Source organism: Labeo rohita, unplaced genomic scaffold, assembly GCF_022985175.1.
Source record: "Labeo rohita strain BAU-BD-2019 unplaced genomic scaffold, IGBB_LRoh.1.0 scaffold_1595, whole genome shotgun sequence".
Taxonomy (NCBI): domain Eukaryota; kingdom Metazoa; phylum Chordata; class Actinopteri; order Cypriniformes; family Cyprinidae; genus Labeo; species Labeo rohita.
Window position 1 is genome coordinate 137 of NW_026127775.1, and position 13,772 is coordinate 13,908.

The following is a 13,772-nucleotide window of genomic DNA, read 5'->3' on the forward strand; positions in this document are numbered from 1 at the left end:
AATAAATAATCAAATCAAATCAAATAACAGACTCAGTGTTCAAGTGTCAGACTTTTGGACCTGTTTTTTTTTTTTGTTTTACCCCCGTTGTTCCTGAGTTTCCTTATTTGGTCATTTTCCTGTTCTTGTTTAGTTTGATTGCTTTATTCTATACACCTGTGTTCCTAATTACCCCTTGTCAGAGATTTTCTTAGTATAGGGAGATGAGAGGGTCTGTATTAGTTACTACTGGAGAAAGCGTAACGACTAACTTGGATCATGTGTCCTTTAATAACCAATCACATTACAGCACTAACGTCACTGAATTTCAGTCAGAATTGTGCGACACTCAATCGCCATTTACGGATACCATAGGAATGAATGAGAAGTGTCATAAACTGAATCCCACCTGTTGCAAAAAGTCAGGGACTTCTCTTATAAAACTGCATTTTTTTTGTGGTAATCTCTAAAAATAGTTCAATCCAAAAGTATTGTTTAGTGTAAAACATGTTGAAGACTCTTTATTCCACACTTTAACAGTTTTACTTACTGGATGAGCTCGTTTAAGAAGCTTCTGTAGACATCGTTAGATACTATAAAGTGTTTTGGTTTAAACTGTTGAAGTGATTTTAATCATTTTGATTCTTGTATGTGAATGTTACTGACCTCAATCTCTCCAGTTTACAGTGTGAATCCTTCAGTACGTCACATAAGTGATTCACTCCTGTGTTTGTTAGTCGATTCCTGCTCAGGTTCAGTTCTCTCAGGTGTGATGGGTTTGATTTCAGAGCTGAAGTCAGGATGAGACACTGTTTCTCTGTAATACTGCAATCACACAGACTGAAAACAGAAAGAGAAAAGACAATGAATCAGACCTATGATGATGAACTTACTAATGTGTTTTGCATCTTCCAGCAGATGTTTGCTGACAAATAAACAGTGATATCTGTGTGCAGGTAACATGAAGAAAGACTACACATAGTTCATTTAAACATACTACAAACCACACAAAAGTTACAAAAGTATGCAAAGGTTGAAAATCAGCTAAATTACTCATTAAGACAGGGGTCACCACACTCAGTCCTGGAGGGCCGGTGTCCTTCAGAGTTTTGCTACAAACCGTAATCAAACACACCAAGGTCTTACTGTAGGTTTACTTGAATCTTCCAGGCAGGTGTGTTGAGGCAAGTTGGAGCTAAACTCTGCAGGACACCGGCCCTCCAGGATCAAGTTTGGTGACCCCTGCAATAAGATGTGAATTATTTATTCAAGTTTATTTATATTTATTATTTATAGAAGATTTCACTTGATAACATTAATTACATTAGTTAACATGAACTGATGATGAATAACTAGTACAGCATTTAATAACCTTAATGCAAGTTTCAATGTTTACTAATACAGTTTAAAATTAAAAAGTTCTCTGTTAATTAGTTAATACACTGTGAACTGACATGAACATATATTAGCAATGACATTAGATATATTTAATAACGTCTAGGTTACGTACGTAACCCTCGTTCCCTGAAGGAGGGAACGGAGACGTTACATATGGGAACTCGCTTGAGTGACCAATCACCTCTGAGCTTTATAGAAAAGGCCAATGAAATTGGCGAGTGGAGTTTGCACGCAAAGCCACTCCCCCGTACATACGGTTATATGAGATGGCGGCGTGCATCCACTCATTCAGGTTTTTGCTGAGGAGCCGAGCCGCAGCCCGGCATCAGCGCAGCCTAGGATTGTGGCAGGAGATGTAACGTCTCCGTTCTCTCCTTCAGGAAACGAGGGTTACGTACTTAACCTAGACGTTCTCCTTCAGTCGTTTCACTACGACGTTACATATGGGAACAGACCCATGGAGAAGGCCACAACCCTGAGGCTGCGTTATGCAAGACACCAAGTGCTGACAGGCGGACGTGTCAGAAAGTGGAGTCAATACGTAACCTTCCCAATGCCCTGGGGGCCAATATTTAGGGGCCCCACAGGGGTGCCAGTTGTACTGAAGCATGGGTTGGGGGGCGGAGCACATGTGGTTTAGGCATGTGGAATAAAGATATATAGATATATAGCTATAGATATATGAGGGAAAACACAGTCTTCTGGCTGACTGTGGAAAAATACTGAGACATTTTGCCACAACCTTCTGGGCGAAGGAGACCCAGTCGGAGCACAGTCGCGGACTACTCCGCATCTAGTCCTGACTGCGGGGCATGGAGGACCCAGGTTCACCGGAGGGGACATACTGGAAAAATAGTGCACGGATCCCGTGGGAATGGCGCAGCAAGCCGACACCTGCCGGCCTCCCGCAGGTTACCTGATGTTTACCTTAACACACGGGAGGACATGGGCTCGACGCGGAGATTATAGAATCTCGTGAAGGTGTTAGGTGTCGCCCAGCCCGCAGCTCTGCAGATGTCTACTAGCGAGGCGCCGTGCGCCAGCGCATAGGAGGAGGCAACACTCCGAGTGGAGTGAGCTCGAACTCCTAGGAGGCACAGCTCCCCCTGGCTTTCATAGGCCAGGGAGATGGCATCTACCCCCCAATCGGCCAAGCACTGTCTTAAGCGACAGGAACTTAAGCTCGACTGAAACCAGCGGCTCGAAGGGAGGTCCCCGCAGGCCTCGAAGGGCGACGGAGAGATCCCAAGAGGGTATGAGGTGCGGTCTAGGGGGGTTAACCCTACGCGCACCTCTGAGGAACCTCACGACCAGTTGACTGCATCGTGGTATGCCGCGATGGCCGCGACATACACTCTGAGAGTTGAAGGGGACAGCCTACGCTCCAACTTCTCTTGCAGAAAGGAAAGCACCACTGCAATCGGGCATCTCTGTGGGTCCTCCCCACGGGAGGCACACCAGTCAACGAAGAGACTCCACCTCAGAGCATAGGCCTGCCTCGTGGAGGGGGCTCTAGACTGAGTGATAGTTTCTATCACGGCCTGTTTGGAAGGCCGGCGAGGTCTACCGTGTCCCGTCCAGAAGCCACACATGCAGGTTCCATAGATCGGGATGCGGGTGCCAGATAGTGCCAATCCCCTGAGAAAGAAGGTCCTTCCTCAAGGGGATCTTCCAGGGAGGGGCTGTCGCGAGGAGCGTGAGGTCGACAAACCAGGTTCGGGTGAGCCAGTACGGCGCAACCAGCAGAACCTGCTCCCCGTCCTCCCTGAACTTGCACAGGGTCTGTGCAAGGAGGCTTACTGGTGGAAAGGCGTACTTGGGCCCCGGAGGCCAGCTGTGTGCCAGTGTGTCCCTGCCGAGGGGAGCCTCGGTGAGGGAGTAGTAGAGCTGGCAATGGGAGGATTCTGGGGAGGCAAACAGATCTATCTGGGCCTCAATGAATCGACTCCAAATTAGCTGGACTGTCTGGGGGTGGAGTCGCCATTCTCCTATATTCTCCTATATCTCCCATACGCTACAGTCGCAGTGTTTTCTGTGCGGACAAGCACGTACTTGTGGCGGAGCATCAGAAGAAAGCGACGCAGCGCGAGAAGCACTGCTAGCAACTCCAGGCAGTTGATGTGCCAAAGCAGTCGAGGTCCTGTCCAGGAGCCCGAGGCTGCTTGCCCACTGCATACAGCACCCCAACCCATGGTGGAGGCATCTGTGTGGACCACAACATGCCTGGAGACTTGTCCTAAGGGGACTCCGGCCCGTAGGAAGGCAGGGTCTGACCACGGGCTGAATAGGCGGCGACACTGCGGGAAAACGCCAATCCGGAGTGTGCCACGGTGCCATGCCCATCTCGGGACTCGATCGTGTAGCCAGCGCTGAAACGGTCTCATATGAAGCAGGCTAAGCAGCGTTACTGCGGCTGCAGCTGCCATATGCCCCAGGAGCCTCTGAAAAGTTTTGAGGTCGCTGTCTTGTGCCTGAATAGTTTCAGACAGTTGAGCACTGACTGCGTGCACTTGTTGGTGAGGCAGGCTGTCATGTTGACCGAGTCCAGCTCCATGCCGAGAAAAGAGATCCTCTGCCCTGGGGAGAGTTTGCTCTTCTCTCGGTTGACCCGAAGGCCCAGATGGCTGAGGTGCTGGAGCACCAAGGGCCTTGTACTAATCCGCTCGACCCTTGAAGGCAAACCGTAGAAAGGGTTTGAGTCAAGGTAAAATCGAGACATGGAAGTACGCGACCTTCGGGTCAAGGACTGCAAACCAATCCTGACGAAGTCATGAACGGCAGCCTAAAGGGGGCCGTTCAGAACTCAACGTAGGATCGGTTCAACCCACCAGAACTTCATCTCGGCTGGAGGGAAGGCTTGATTGTGTCTTTCGCCAGGAGAACGACAATCTCTGCACACAGGACAAGAATACATTGTCAGCCTTTAAGGTAAAAGAACGTCCTGAGTGTGGGCAGACGCCTTGCGAGTGTTTTTTTTTTTTTTTTTTAACTCGCATAGCCGAGTCGTACCGCCTGGATCAACCAACGAGACGGGCCAGAAGCTAAAAGACGCGCTTAGCCTGCGTGCAAGTGGGATCGACAGAGCATTAACCGACGTGACCACAGTGGGGCAGTCCAGAAGAAAAAGGGGAAAAGAGGAAGAGGGGGACTTAACCCAGAAGGATGAACGTCCTGGAGAAAAGTCACCTTTTTCCGGTTCCTGCGTTGGCGAATTCAGGCTCCGAGTCCGAGGAAGCAGCAGCGTCACTCAGGAACAGACATGGCCTGGAAACCTAGAAACAGAGAAAATTGCTCTTTTGTGAGAGGGTGGGTACCACTGACCCATAGGTCGGCGGCGGCTGAGCACACAGAAGCTCCCGGCCCACCACCGGGAGTGGGGCGTACATGTCGTCGACCCCTAAGAGCAATCTCCACCGTTCCTGGCTGCCCGAGTCAGGGAGGCTATCTCGTAGCTTGCTTCGAGTTCTGAAGGACCCTGAGCAGCGGCGGTGCCACACCACTGCGATTAGCTCGACGGCGGAGGGGCTGCCTGTATTTTCTTCTGGAGGCAGCAGGGGCGGAGCTGGAAGGCCGCAGGAGGGTGCCTTGGGTGATGAGCAGGCTAAGGCTGAGCACCCGGCTGCCCACTGTGGTCTTACGCCGGGGCGAGATTCTTTTTTTTTTGTTAAACAGCCTCCATCTGCTTCGTGGTGCCAAGAACTGCTGATACAGTCCCCGGCAGTGTCACCGGAAAGGCCGGCCTGGGAGACGGGTGCATCAAGAAAGCGTACTTTGTCGACGTCAGCCATCTGAGGATCCCAGACTCAGCCAAAATGGGGCTCTGGACCCACCGAGGTGGACATCACCTGACCAAGGGACCGCGCTGTGGCCTCCGTCGCCCAGGGGGCGATATCAGCCAAGCGCAGCTCCTGCATCTACCTTGGTCAACACTACCCTCGTGCAGCTATGGTGCCTCGGTATGGTGAGTCTGCAGGATAACCATGGCACAGCTGATGGCGGCCAAAACCGCAGCACTGCAAGCCTTGACAGCCTACAGGCTACGGGCGAGAAACGTGGATGACTCCATCAGGTGGCAGCGAGTTGCGAGCACGAATGCACCGCAACCGCACACTCAACAAGAGAAGCATCCACGTAACCGTTTGGCCGTGAATGAGGGTAATGAGGAGTGAGTAGCAAGGACGAAAGCGAGCCGTGTGAGGGGCTGCCACATCCTAGATAGCTCCTCATGTGTCTCCGAGAAAAAAGGTCTCAGGGGGGACGCAGCAGTGCAGCGTTCGACCCCTAAAAAAACAATCATCCAGCCTAAGCAAAAATGGGAGAAGATGCCTTAACATGTCCAACCCAAATTCCCAGGCAGGCCGGAGAAACATGGCCGACTGTTCAGCGTTCGCCCCCAGCGGAGCGGCAGCCGTGGGTGCCGCTCAGCAGGAACGTCAGCTTCAACAGCCGATCGCCCCCCCCCTCTGATGTTGTGATAAACATTCTGTCCTCCTCTGGAGCATCAAAGGAACGCCTGCCAATGAGGGAGCATCTTTGATACCTCTACGAGACTGCGTGACGATCCGGAAGTCCGCGGGGGGGTCGCCCGGCGGAGAGTCCTGAAAACATCGCGAAATCGCCCAAGGCCTCTCGTCAAATGGCCGCGAAGCCGTACGGCTCGCCGCACCGCCGAGAAGAGGACGAAGGCTGCCGGCTCGCGAACGAGCGGGGGGATCTCTCGCAGTCACGGTTCATGCGCTCGTAATGAAAGCAAACCATCCACAAAAGCCGGCTCAGCATGCGCTTGCGGCAACACACGAGCCAGCGATCGTGTTCGTAACAGAGAAGTGAGAAAGTCACCACTACCCAGAGACACACGGCCGGGAAAACATCCCGAGGGAATACTCTCGACAGCGGTGTGAGAGAAATTTGCTCTTTTAGAATCCCGGTTTGCCCAGGGAGGACCACGGCACAACCGTGCACTCAGTATCAACTCGCTGGAAAGCAAGAATGCTGGTCTAGCTGGCTCACAGGATCAGCTGGTGATGACAGCGGCAGCGGTTCAGCATAACTTCTTTCCGACCGTTAGCAGCCATAACAGCGACAGCGTAGAGCTGCGTTCTCTCGTAGTAGTATTTTTCTTTTTATGAATGAAAGCTCGTGAGGCCAGGCTCTGAAGCAAAAACCTGAATGAGTGGATGCATGCCGCCATCTCATATACCCGTATGTACGGGGGAGTGGCGTTGCGTGCAAACTCCACTCGCCAATTTCATTGGCCTTTTCTGTAAAGCTCAGAGGTAATTGGTCACTCAAGCGAGTTCCCATATGTAACGTAGTGAAACGACTGAAGGGGAACTAATGTTAACAAATTAAATTGTTACTGTCTACTATTGTCATAAATCACTTTAGTCTCACAGATCAATGTTCAAACATACTGTAGACTAAACAATTACAAGTCAACAACAAAGACAGTCTGCTTATAAAAAATATTATACTTTGCACGTTTTATTTTTTTTTTTAGGGAAAAAAAGTATTTCATGAAGTGAAGACATTCAAACAATTTTGAAAAGGCAGTTCATTTGCTTTAGTGCTGCACTGATCAGGACATTTGAGGCAGATACCGATCACTGATACTTAAAATGCTCTTGTTCAATTTTTACAATATACAGTATATGCTGCACCAAAATTAGACATTTTACATTTTGCATTTTTTTACATTACAACTTTAAATTAAAAGCAGTTGTGAATAGTTGTCAAAAAAGCAAAAAGGTTATTCTCAAAAAATCAGTGCTCAATATTAATAATTTTAGAAATCTAAACATTTTTTGGGATAAAAAAAAATATTGGGAACAAATAAAACTGTAGCACTAAATCTGGTCAAATGTTACAGATTGCTATTTGCATTGTGGTTATAAAATGCATCTAGGAAAAACAATATATTTCTACATAAATATATACTATAAAACACCTTTTTTTAAATAAGGCATCAACATATGATGGATAAAACAAACAGTGCAGCACAAAATGTTTACAGTATTTGCACCTGGTTTGCAAAATGATGTACTTGAATAAGCAACACGGAGTCACAGCACAGAACACTTTACATTAAAAAGTTCAAATCACAAAGGGAAGAGATAGTGATGTGTGGTGTATTATATCTGTGTGACAGTTTATTGAGTCTTTTCTTTTAAAGGGGTCATCGGATGCCCATTTTCCACAAGTTGATATGATTTTTTAAGGTCTTAATGAAAAGTCTATAATAAACTATAATAAACTGGTTAAAATTTTTTAATGGTTGTGTAAAATATGATTATGAAATTTGGTTGCAGCGCACACAAGGAGAATCTTTGCAGATGATCTTCCCTCGTAAACATGCACAAACTACAAGATTTTAAAATTGTGGCGCATCACACACTACAAGAAATTATTAAGATTATCATGAAGGAGGAAACGCCTCACGTGATCTTACGCAACAGATCGTCATTTCAGCAAATAATGTTTACAAATGTTAGCTAGCATGCTAGCAGCTTTATGAACTCATGCAGTATGTGGAAAACTGACGATTTCACTCCAGAGCTTTCCTTGCTCCATGCGGTTGTGGTGTGTTTTCAACATATTATACAGACAGTGTTACTACAAAAACATAAGAAGCAGTTTCCTCCATCTCCACTATCCAGTGGACGTACAGCAGCTGTTTTGCGGTCGCGCATTGGCTGTTGTTAAAGTACTGACGTAATCATAGCCGTGATCATCCTGATTTTAAATCCTGAATATCAAACATGTTTGATGTGATCGGGGCGGCCCCGATTTGTGTGAGAGCAGATCAGGAGGTGCAAGATTCGGTCTGTGAACGTCTCACATTACCAGATAATCCGTGCTGAACATCGGGACTGATCGAGGTGCTCGACAAGATTTTTGCTCCGATTCTCGGGAGGGCAAAATCGGGCTAAAAATCCTGTAGTGTGAGCACAGATTTACTCTCTCGCTCTGACTGATGGGTGCACCTAGTTCTCTTATAGACTTATTCTTCTCAGATTTCTATGATTTATGATTAATGACTTATGGTTTATAGATTTATTAAATTGATGTTATTCAGTTTATTTGTGAAACAATTGGATTGAACATGCTTATTGAAATTAAATTTTTATTTTTCAGTTTCAAGTTATGATTCTTCTGTTACTCATTTGCATTTCTAAAAACTTATGAATAAATTTATAACTTCTCCAACCCACCCCTTCTGACATGGATTTGATTTTGCATCACTGACAGACGCAGCAGAGAAAAGTGTTTACATGAACTTTATTGTAAGGACTTAAATATTCATCTGTACCTCACATTAAGCTATCGAATACCTTCAGAAGACTTGGAATATTGTGCACAAAACATTGTGCTTTTAGTGCTTGTATGTCTTTTGTGAGGCTTAACAGTAACACAGAACAGTAACACAATATCAGATTTAGATCAGCCCTGTCTGAGCAATTTACTTTTCCTAAATCCCTAGTTTCTACTCAGTAATGTTAGTATTAATACGTCAAACACTCACATCAGTGTGTTGATTTGACAGTGTTTATCCTGCAGTAGAGCAGCGATCTGATTCACTCGTGTGTCTCCTAGTTCATGTTCACTCAGATTCAGTTCTCTCAGGAGTAACGGGTTTTTACCCACAATTCCAGTCACATACTGACAGGCTTCATCTGCAGCAGGACCCAAAAACCTGCAGAAGAGAAGATAAAACAGGAATCAATTCAGTTCTCACCTTTTATACAACGGACAACATATAAAATTATTATTTAAAAGCACAAGTTGTTTTTTTTTTTTTTATTTAAGTCTGATGCAGCAACAGGTTGTTCAACATATTATACAAGTATAAAAAGAAAAAGTTCACCTATATATAATTTATTTTACATTATTTCATCATGTTTTACCTCAGTGTGTTGAGTTGACAGTTTGGATCCTGTAGTAAATCATTGAGCTCCTTCACTCCTGATTGTCCAGGATCATTTCCTGTGAGATCCAGCTCTATCAGGTGTGAAGGGTTTGATCTCAGAGCTGAAGCCAGAGCTTTATAACCTTCTTCAGTGATACTGCAGTTTGAAAGTCTATAGAAAAGCAAGAAACAAAACACACACACACACACACACACATTAAAATACTTCAGTAGCATTTATTACACAATTAGGGTATCAACATTTTCCATCATCTCAAAAAAGCAATCTGTTTGTCAATGTTTTATAAATGTATGAACACCAACACACCAATTTATTATATTAATTTATTATTAATATATACACATAATAAATATTATAAATAATAATAAATAATATTTTAATAACAAATATAATAAAATATATTTTTGAAGTTAAACTGTGAATTGTGTTATATACGTTTCTGATGTTAAACTAAATCTGAATAAAGATTTTGAAAAAAGAATCAAGTTTATGCAAACTTTTGAACAGAATCCTTTTTTAAATTGAACTATTATTTTCTCTTGTGGACTGTATGTAAACATCTTTTATGTGAAAAATCTTATTCAGGTCAGTATTAAATAAACAATACCATGAAGTAAGAAACCTTAAGCCTCGTTCAGACTGTCAGCCCAAATCCGATTTGTATGCAAATCCGATTGAAATCCGATCATATTTAGGTAGTCTGAACAGCAACGAACAACATGAAATCTGATTTGGTCAAATCCGTTTCGAGCTACATTCGTATGTGGTTTGGAATCCTATTCAAATCAGATTTCTGCTTTTTCACGTTTTTATGCCACGTAAAACGTAAACACGTCAGACATTTTTGTGGAAAACATAACAAACGTCTTTGCAGAAACAAGCTTGTGTTGTTGCGAACTGCAAATCAATTGGGAAAAGACAATATACAGCTAGTATACGCACCTCTTTGAGTTTTGAAACCAGCGGAGACGGCAGCACAGAATAAAGTCGCACATTCCAGCTTGCTGCTGTTTCTACCGCTGCTTTAGAAGAGAAATATAAATCAAACGCACGGTAACGTTGTCATATCCTGTGTGGAAGATTTTCCGATTCCATCTAGTAATGTATATGACAATGTTAATGTATTTGGTCTTGGTTAAATTATGGAATAGATTTCTTCTGACAACTCTCGGGAAGATTTGCTGTAATGCTGCAATGTTAATTATTTGCTGATCTGCTACGCTGCTGGTTATTGCTGTAGTTGTAGATTATTGCTGCTGCTGCAAGCAAGTACAGGAACTTGCTACTGCCAAAGCATATGGCAATACGGTGCTGTGAGTATTTAAGACATACTGCTGCTGCACAATAGCATACAAAATAACCCCCCAACAAAGCTGGAAGGAGATACGAAACAGCTAAAATATGCATGTTGCTGTAAGCATGAAAGCATACTGCTGCTATACAATAAAATGCTTGTAATCATCCTTATAAAGGCAAAATAAAGAGACAAAACCCCAGAATAAGCAGATCTATTGCCAAGACATATGTACTGCTGCTGCTCCAAAGAGCCATGAGACCGCGTGTTTGCTATCTATGTGAGCCTGGGCCAGCTTTGCCGAATGGCTTAACGCTAGTGGACTATTGCTGTGTGTACCTGATCATTTGACCAGATAGCTTAAACTAGTGACCTGAGTTAATGTGTTTCTGGGCTAGTGAAGCCCAGATAAGTTAACTAGTGGCTTAGCAATGTGAACCTGGGTGCTGTACCCTTAGGTTTATTTAATTAATGACCTAAATAACTATGTGTGTCTGAGCCAATAGCTCAAACTTACCTAGGTTGAAACATGCACTATGTGTGTCTTTAACAAACAGGAATTACGCTGTAGGCTGATAGATGAAGTAACCCCCAGCAACCACCTGGCTCAGGCTCGAGTGGCCTGAGCAATTTTTTTTTTTTTTTTTTTTTAAAGCCTTTAATACTTTATTTTAATGCAGTGTCTGCTTTGCAGCAACTATGCTGTAATATTATTGTTTCACTATACATACTGCTGCTATTTATATTAATTGTGAACAAATAAAATTTGTGACCTGAAATGCTATAAATGCTGCTGCTGAGAAATGTATTATTCTCGATGACTAAATGCCTATGCAGGCTGCGGCTACTGCACAAAGAAAACAAAACTGCTGTAAACTCTGTAAATTAAGGCTCTGCTATGCAAGTTCTATTTTTAATGTTGACGCCAACATGAGCTGTTAATGCTATTCACAATGTTGTAGTATGATTACTGTGCAAGCTGCTGCAGTTACAATATTTTAATCAGAATCTGTGAAGTATAATCTACTGCTGCTGCAAGAAATCTGCTGTAAACCCTTTTAAATAATCAAAAGTAATAAGATGCCTACTGCACTTTAATAGTTATTTAAAATTATTGTTGTATGAATTTGCTATACAGTATATTAGCAATAACAATTTGACTTGCTATGCATGCTGCTGATAAAATTATTATTTACTACAACCTTGCATATGAATTTAAAATTGCTATAGCACCTTTATTAAATAAACAATGCAATGAAATAATACTTATTTCACTTTGGAGAGTTCACAAATCTGCTGTAAGCCTTGTTAAATAAGCAAAAGTAATAAAATGCCTATTCACCTGCTTACTATCCATGTGTTATCTTATCAAATTTCAACCAACTAAGGTACTTCCTACTGCCGCTGCTAAATTGGAAACATAATAATTGGTTTGCTATGCAGACGCTGCTAATATTATTTGTTACATCACATCTGAATTTGCTATACATGCTGCTACTTTTAAAATTCACTAAATGTGATCTAAATATTTAATTCAATTCAATTCAAATTTATTTGTAAAGCGCTTTTCACAATACATATCGTTGCAAAGCAACTTTACAGCAAATTAAAGTTTTACAATATATTTAGTAGTAGCTTACTAGTGGTGACTATGTCAAGTTGATGTACATATGGCAGATGTATGGTAAAGATCAATTAATGACGTAATCAAACAGACAAAGAACACTATAAATAGCTAAACATACTGCTGACACAACTGCACAAAAGTACTTAGAATTGCTATAAGCCTCTTTATTAAACAAAATGCAATCAATAATGCCCATTTCACTTTGAAGAGTTTGCAAAAGTACTGTAGCCCTGTTAAATAGCAAAAGTAATAAAATACCTATTTCACATTACTTACCCCATGCGATTCACTGGAATTTTATGCAACTAAAAGTACTATATGCTGTCACTGCTATATTAGAAACAATGATAATCTAACTTGCTAATCATGCCACTGCTAAGGTTATTTAACATTGCATCTGAAACTGCTCTACATGCTGCCACTATTAAAATAAGCCAACATTACAAACTAAACAGCTATACACAAGTACTAAGAATAGCTATAAGGCCCGTTATTAAAAAGCAAACACAATGAAGTCTGAGTCTGCAGAATCTGTTGTAAACCCTATTGGATAAGCAAGTAATAAAATGCCTAATTTTGCTTAGAGTTCAAATTTAATCAGACCAAGTACTTTTAACTACTGCTGCTATATTAGCAAAATAATAATTAGTTTGCTAAGCATGCTGCTGCTAATATTATTTCTAACACTGCATCTGAATCTGCTATGCATGCTTCTGCTATAAAAAATAAAAAATAAAAATAAAAAAAATCGCTAAGCATACTGCTGCTACAGCTACACAAAGTACTTAGAATTGCTATAGTCTCTTTATAAATAAACAAAATTCCAATAAATCCTATTCACTTGAAGAGTTCACGTATCACATCCATGTTTAGCCACTGAAACTTCAACTATGGTTTACCTACTGCTTCTACTAATAAAACATTTAATTGCTATGCATGCAGCTATTAATAATTTGCTAATAACGCAATCAGAATTTCTATAGATACTGCTGCTACACTCTATGAAAGTACTAGAATTGCTGTGAGCCCAGCTGAAAAAACAAATAAGAAAATTCCAAGTTTTAAAGTGCTCTACTATTATGCTTGTAAATGGGCTACTAAACTGAACCAATTTATTATTGGTAATAGTATCTTTATATTTTAAACAAATTACTGATTCATTATCTACCACTAAATATGACTTTCATAATAAACACTGCACTATGTAATGAGTGAAATAGAAATGTGGCCCCTTTAAAGGGGTCATCGGATGCCAAGTTCACTTTTGCATGTTGTTTGAACAGTAATGTGTGTTGGCAGTGTATGTACAAATCTACCCTATAATGATAAAAATACATGCAGTGGTTTTTAATTAATCTGTAAAAATAATATTTCCTTTTACAAATCGAGCCGTTCTCAGATGCCTGTCAGTGTGGCGTCACACCAACAGGCCGCTCACACAATAGTTGATTGACATGAGATCAGCTGTAACAGTCCATCCTCTTTCGATGCCGTAGCAGGGATGTATGTTAGACAAGAATATCTCAGATTGAGTGATTGAGGTGTT

The 13,772-nt window shown here is 42.6% G+C and overlaps 1 protein-coding gene across 1 annotated transcript; it reads right to left on the reverse strand.

Moving 5' to 3' along the window:
- Positions 1-433: 433 nt before the first annotated feature.
- On the reverse strand, positions 434-12,507 carry LOC127158605 (ribonuclease inhibitor-like). The gene is made up of 4 exons (XM_051101673.1): positions 12,503-12,507; positions 9,282-9,455; positions 8,900-9,070; positions 434-819 (listed from the first exon to the last, which is right to left on the reverse strand). The coding sequence occupies exons 1-4, from the start codon at positions 12,505-12,507 to the stop codon at positions 609-611; spliced, it is 561 nt and encodes a 186-aa protein (XP_050957630.1). The 3' UTR covers positions 434-608.
- Positions 12,508-13,772: the final 1,265 nt, after the last annotated feature.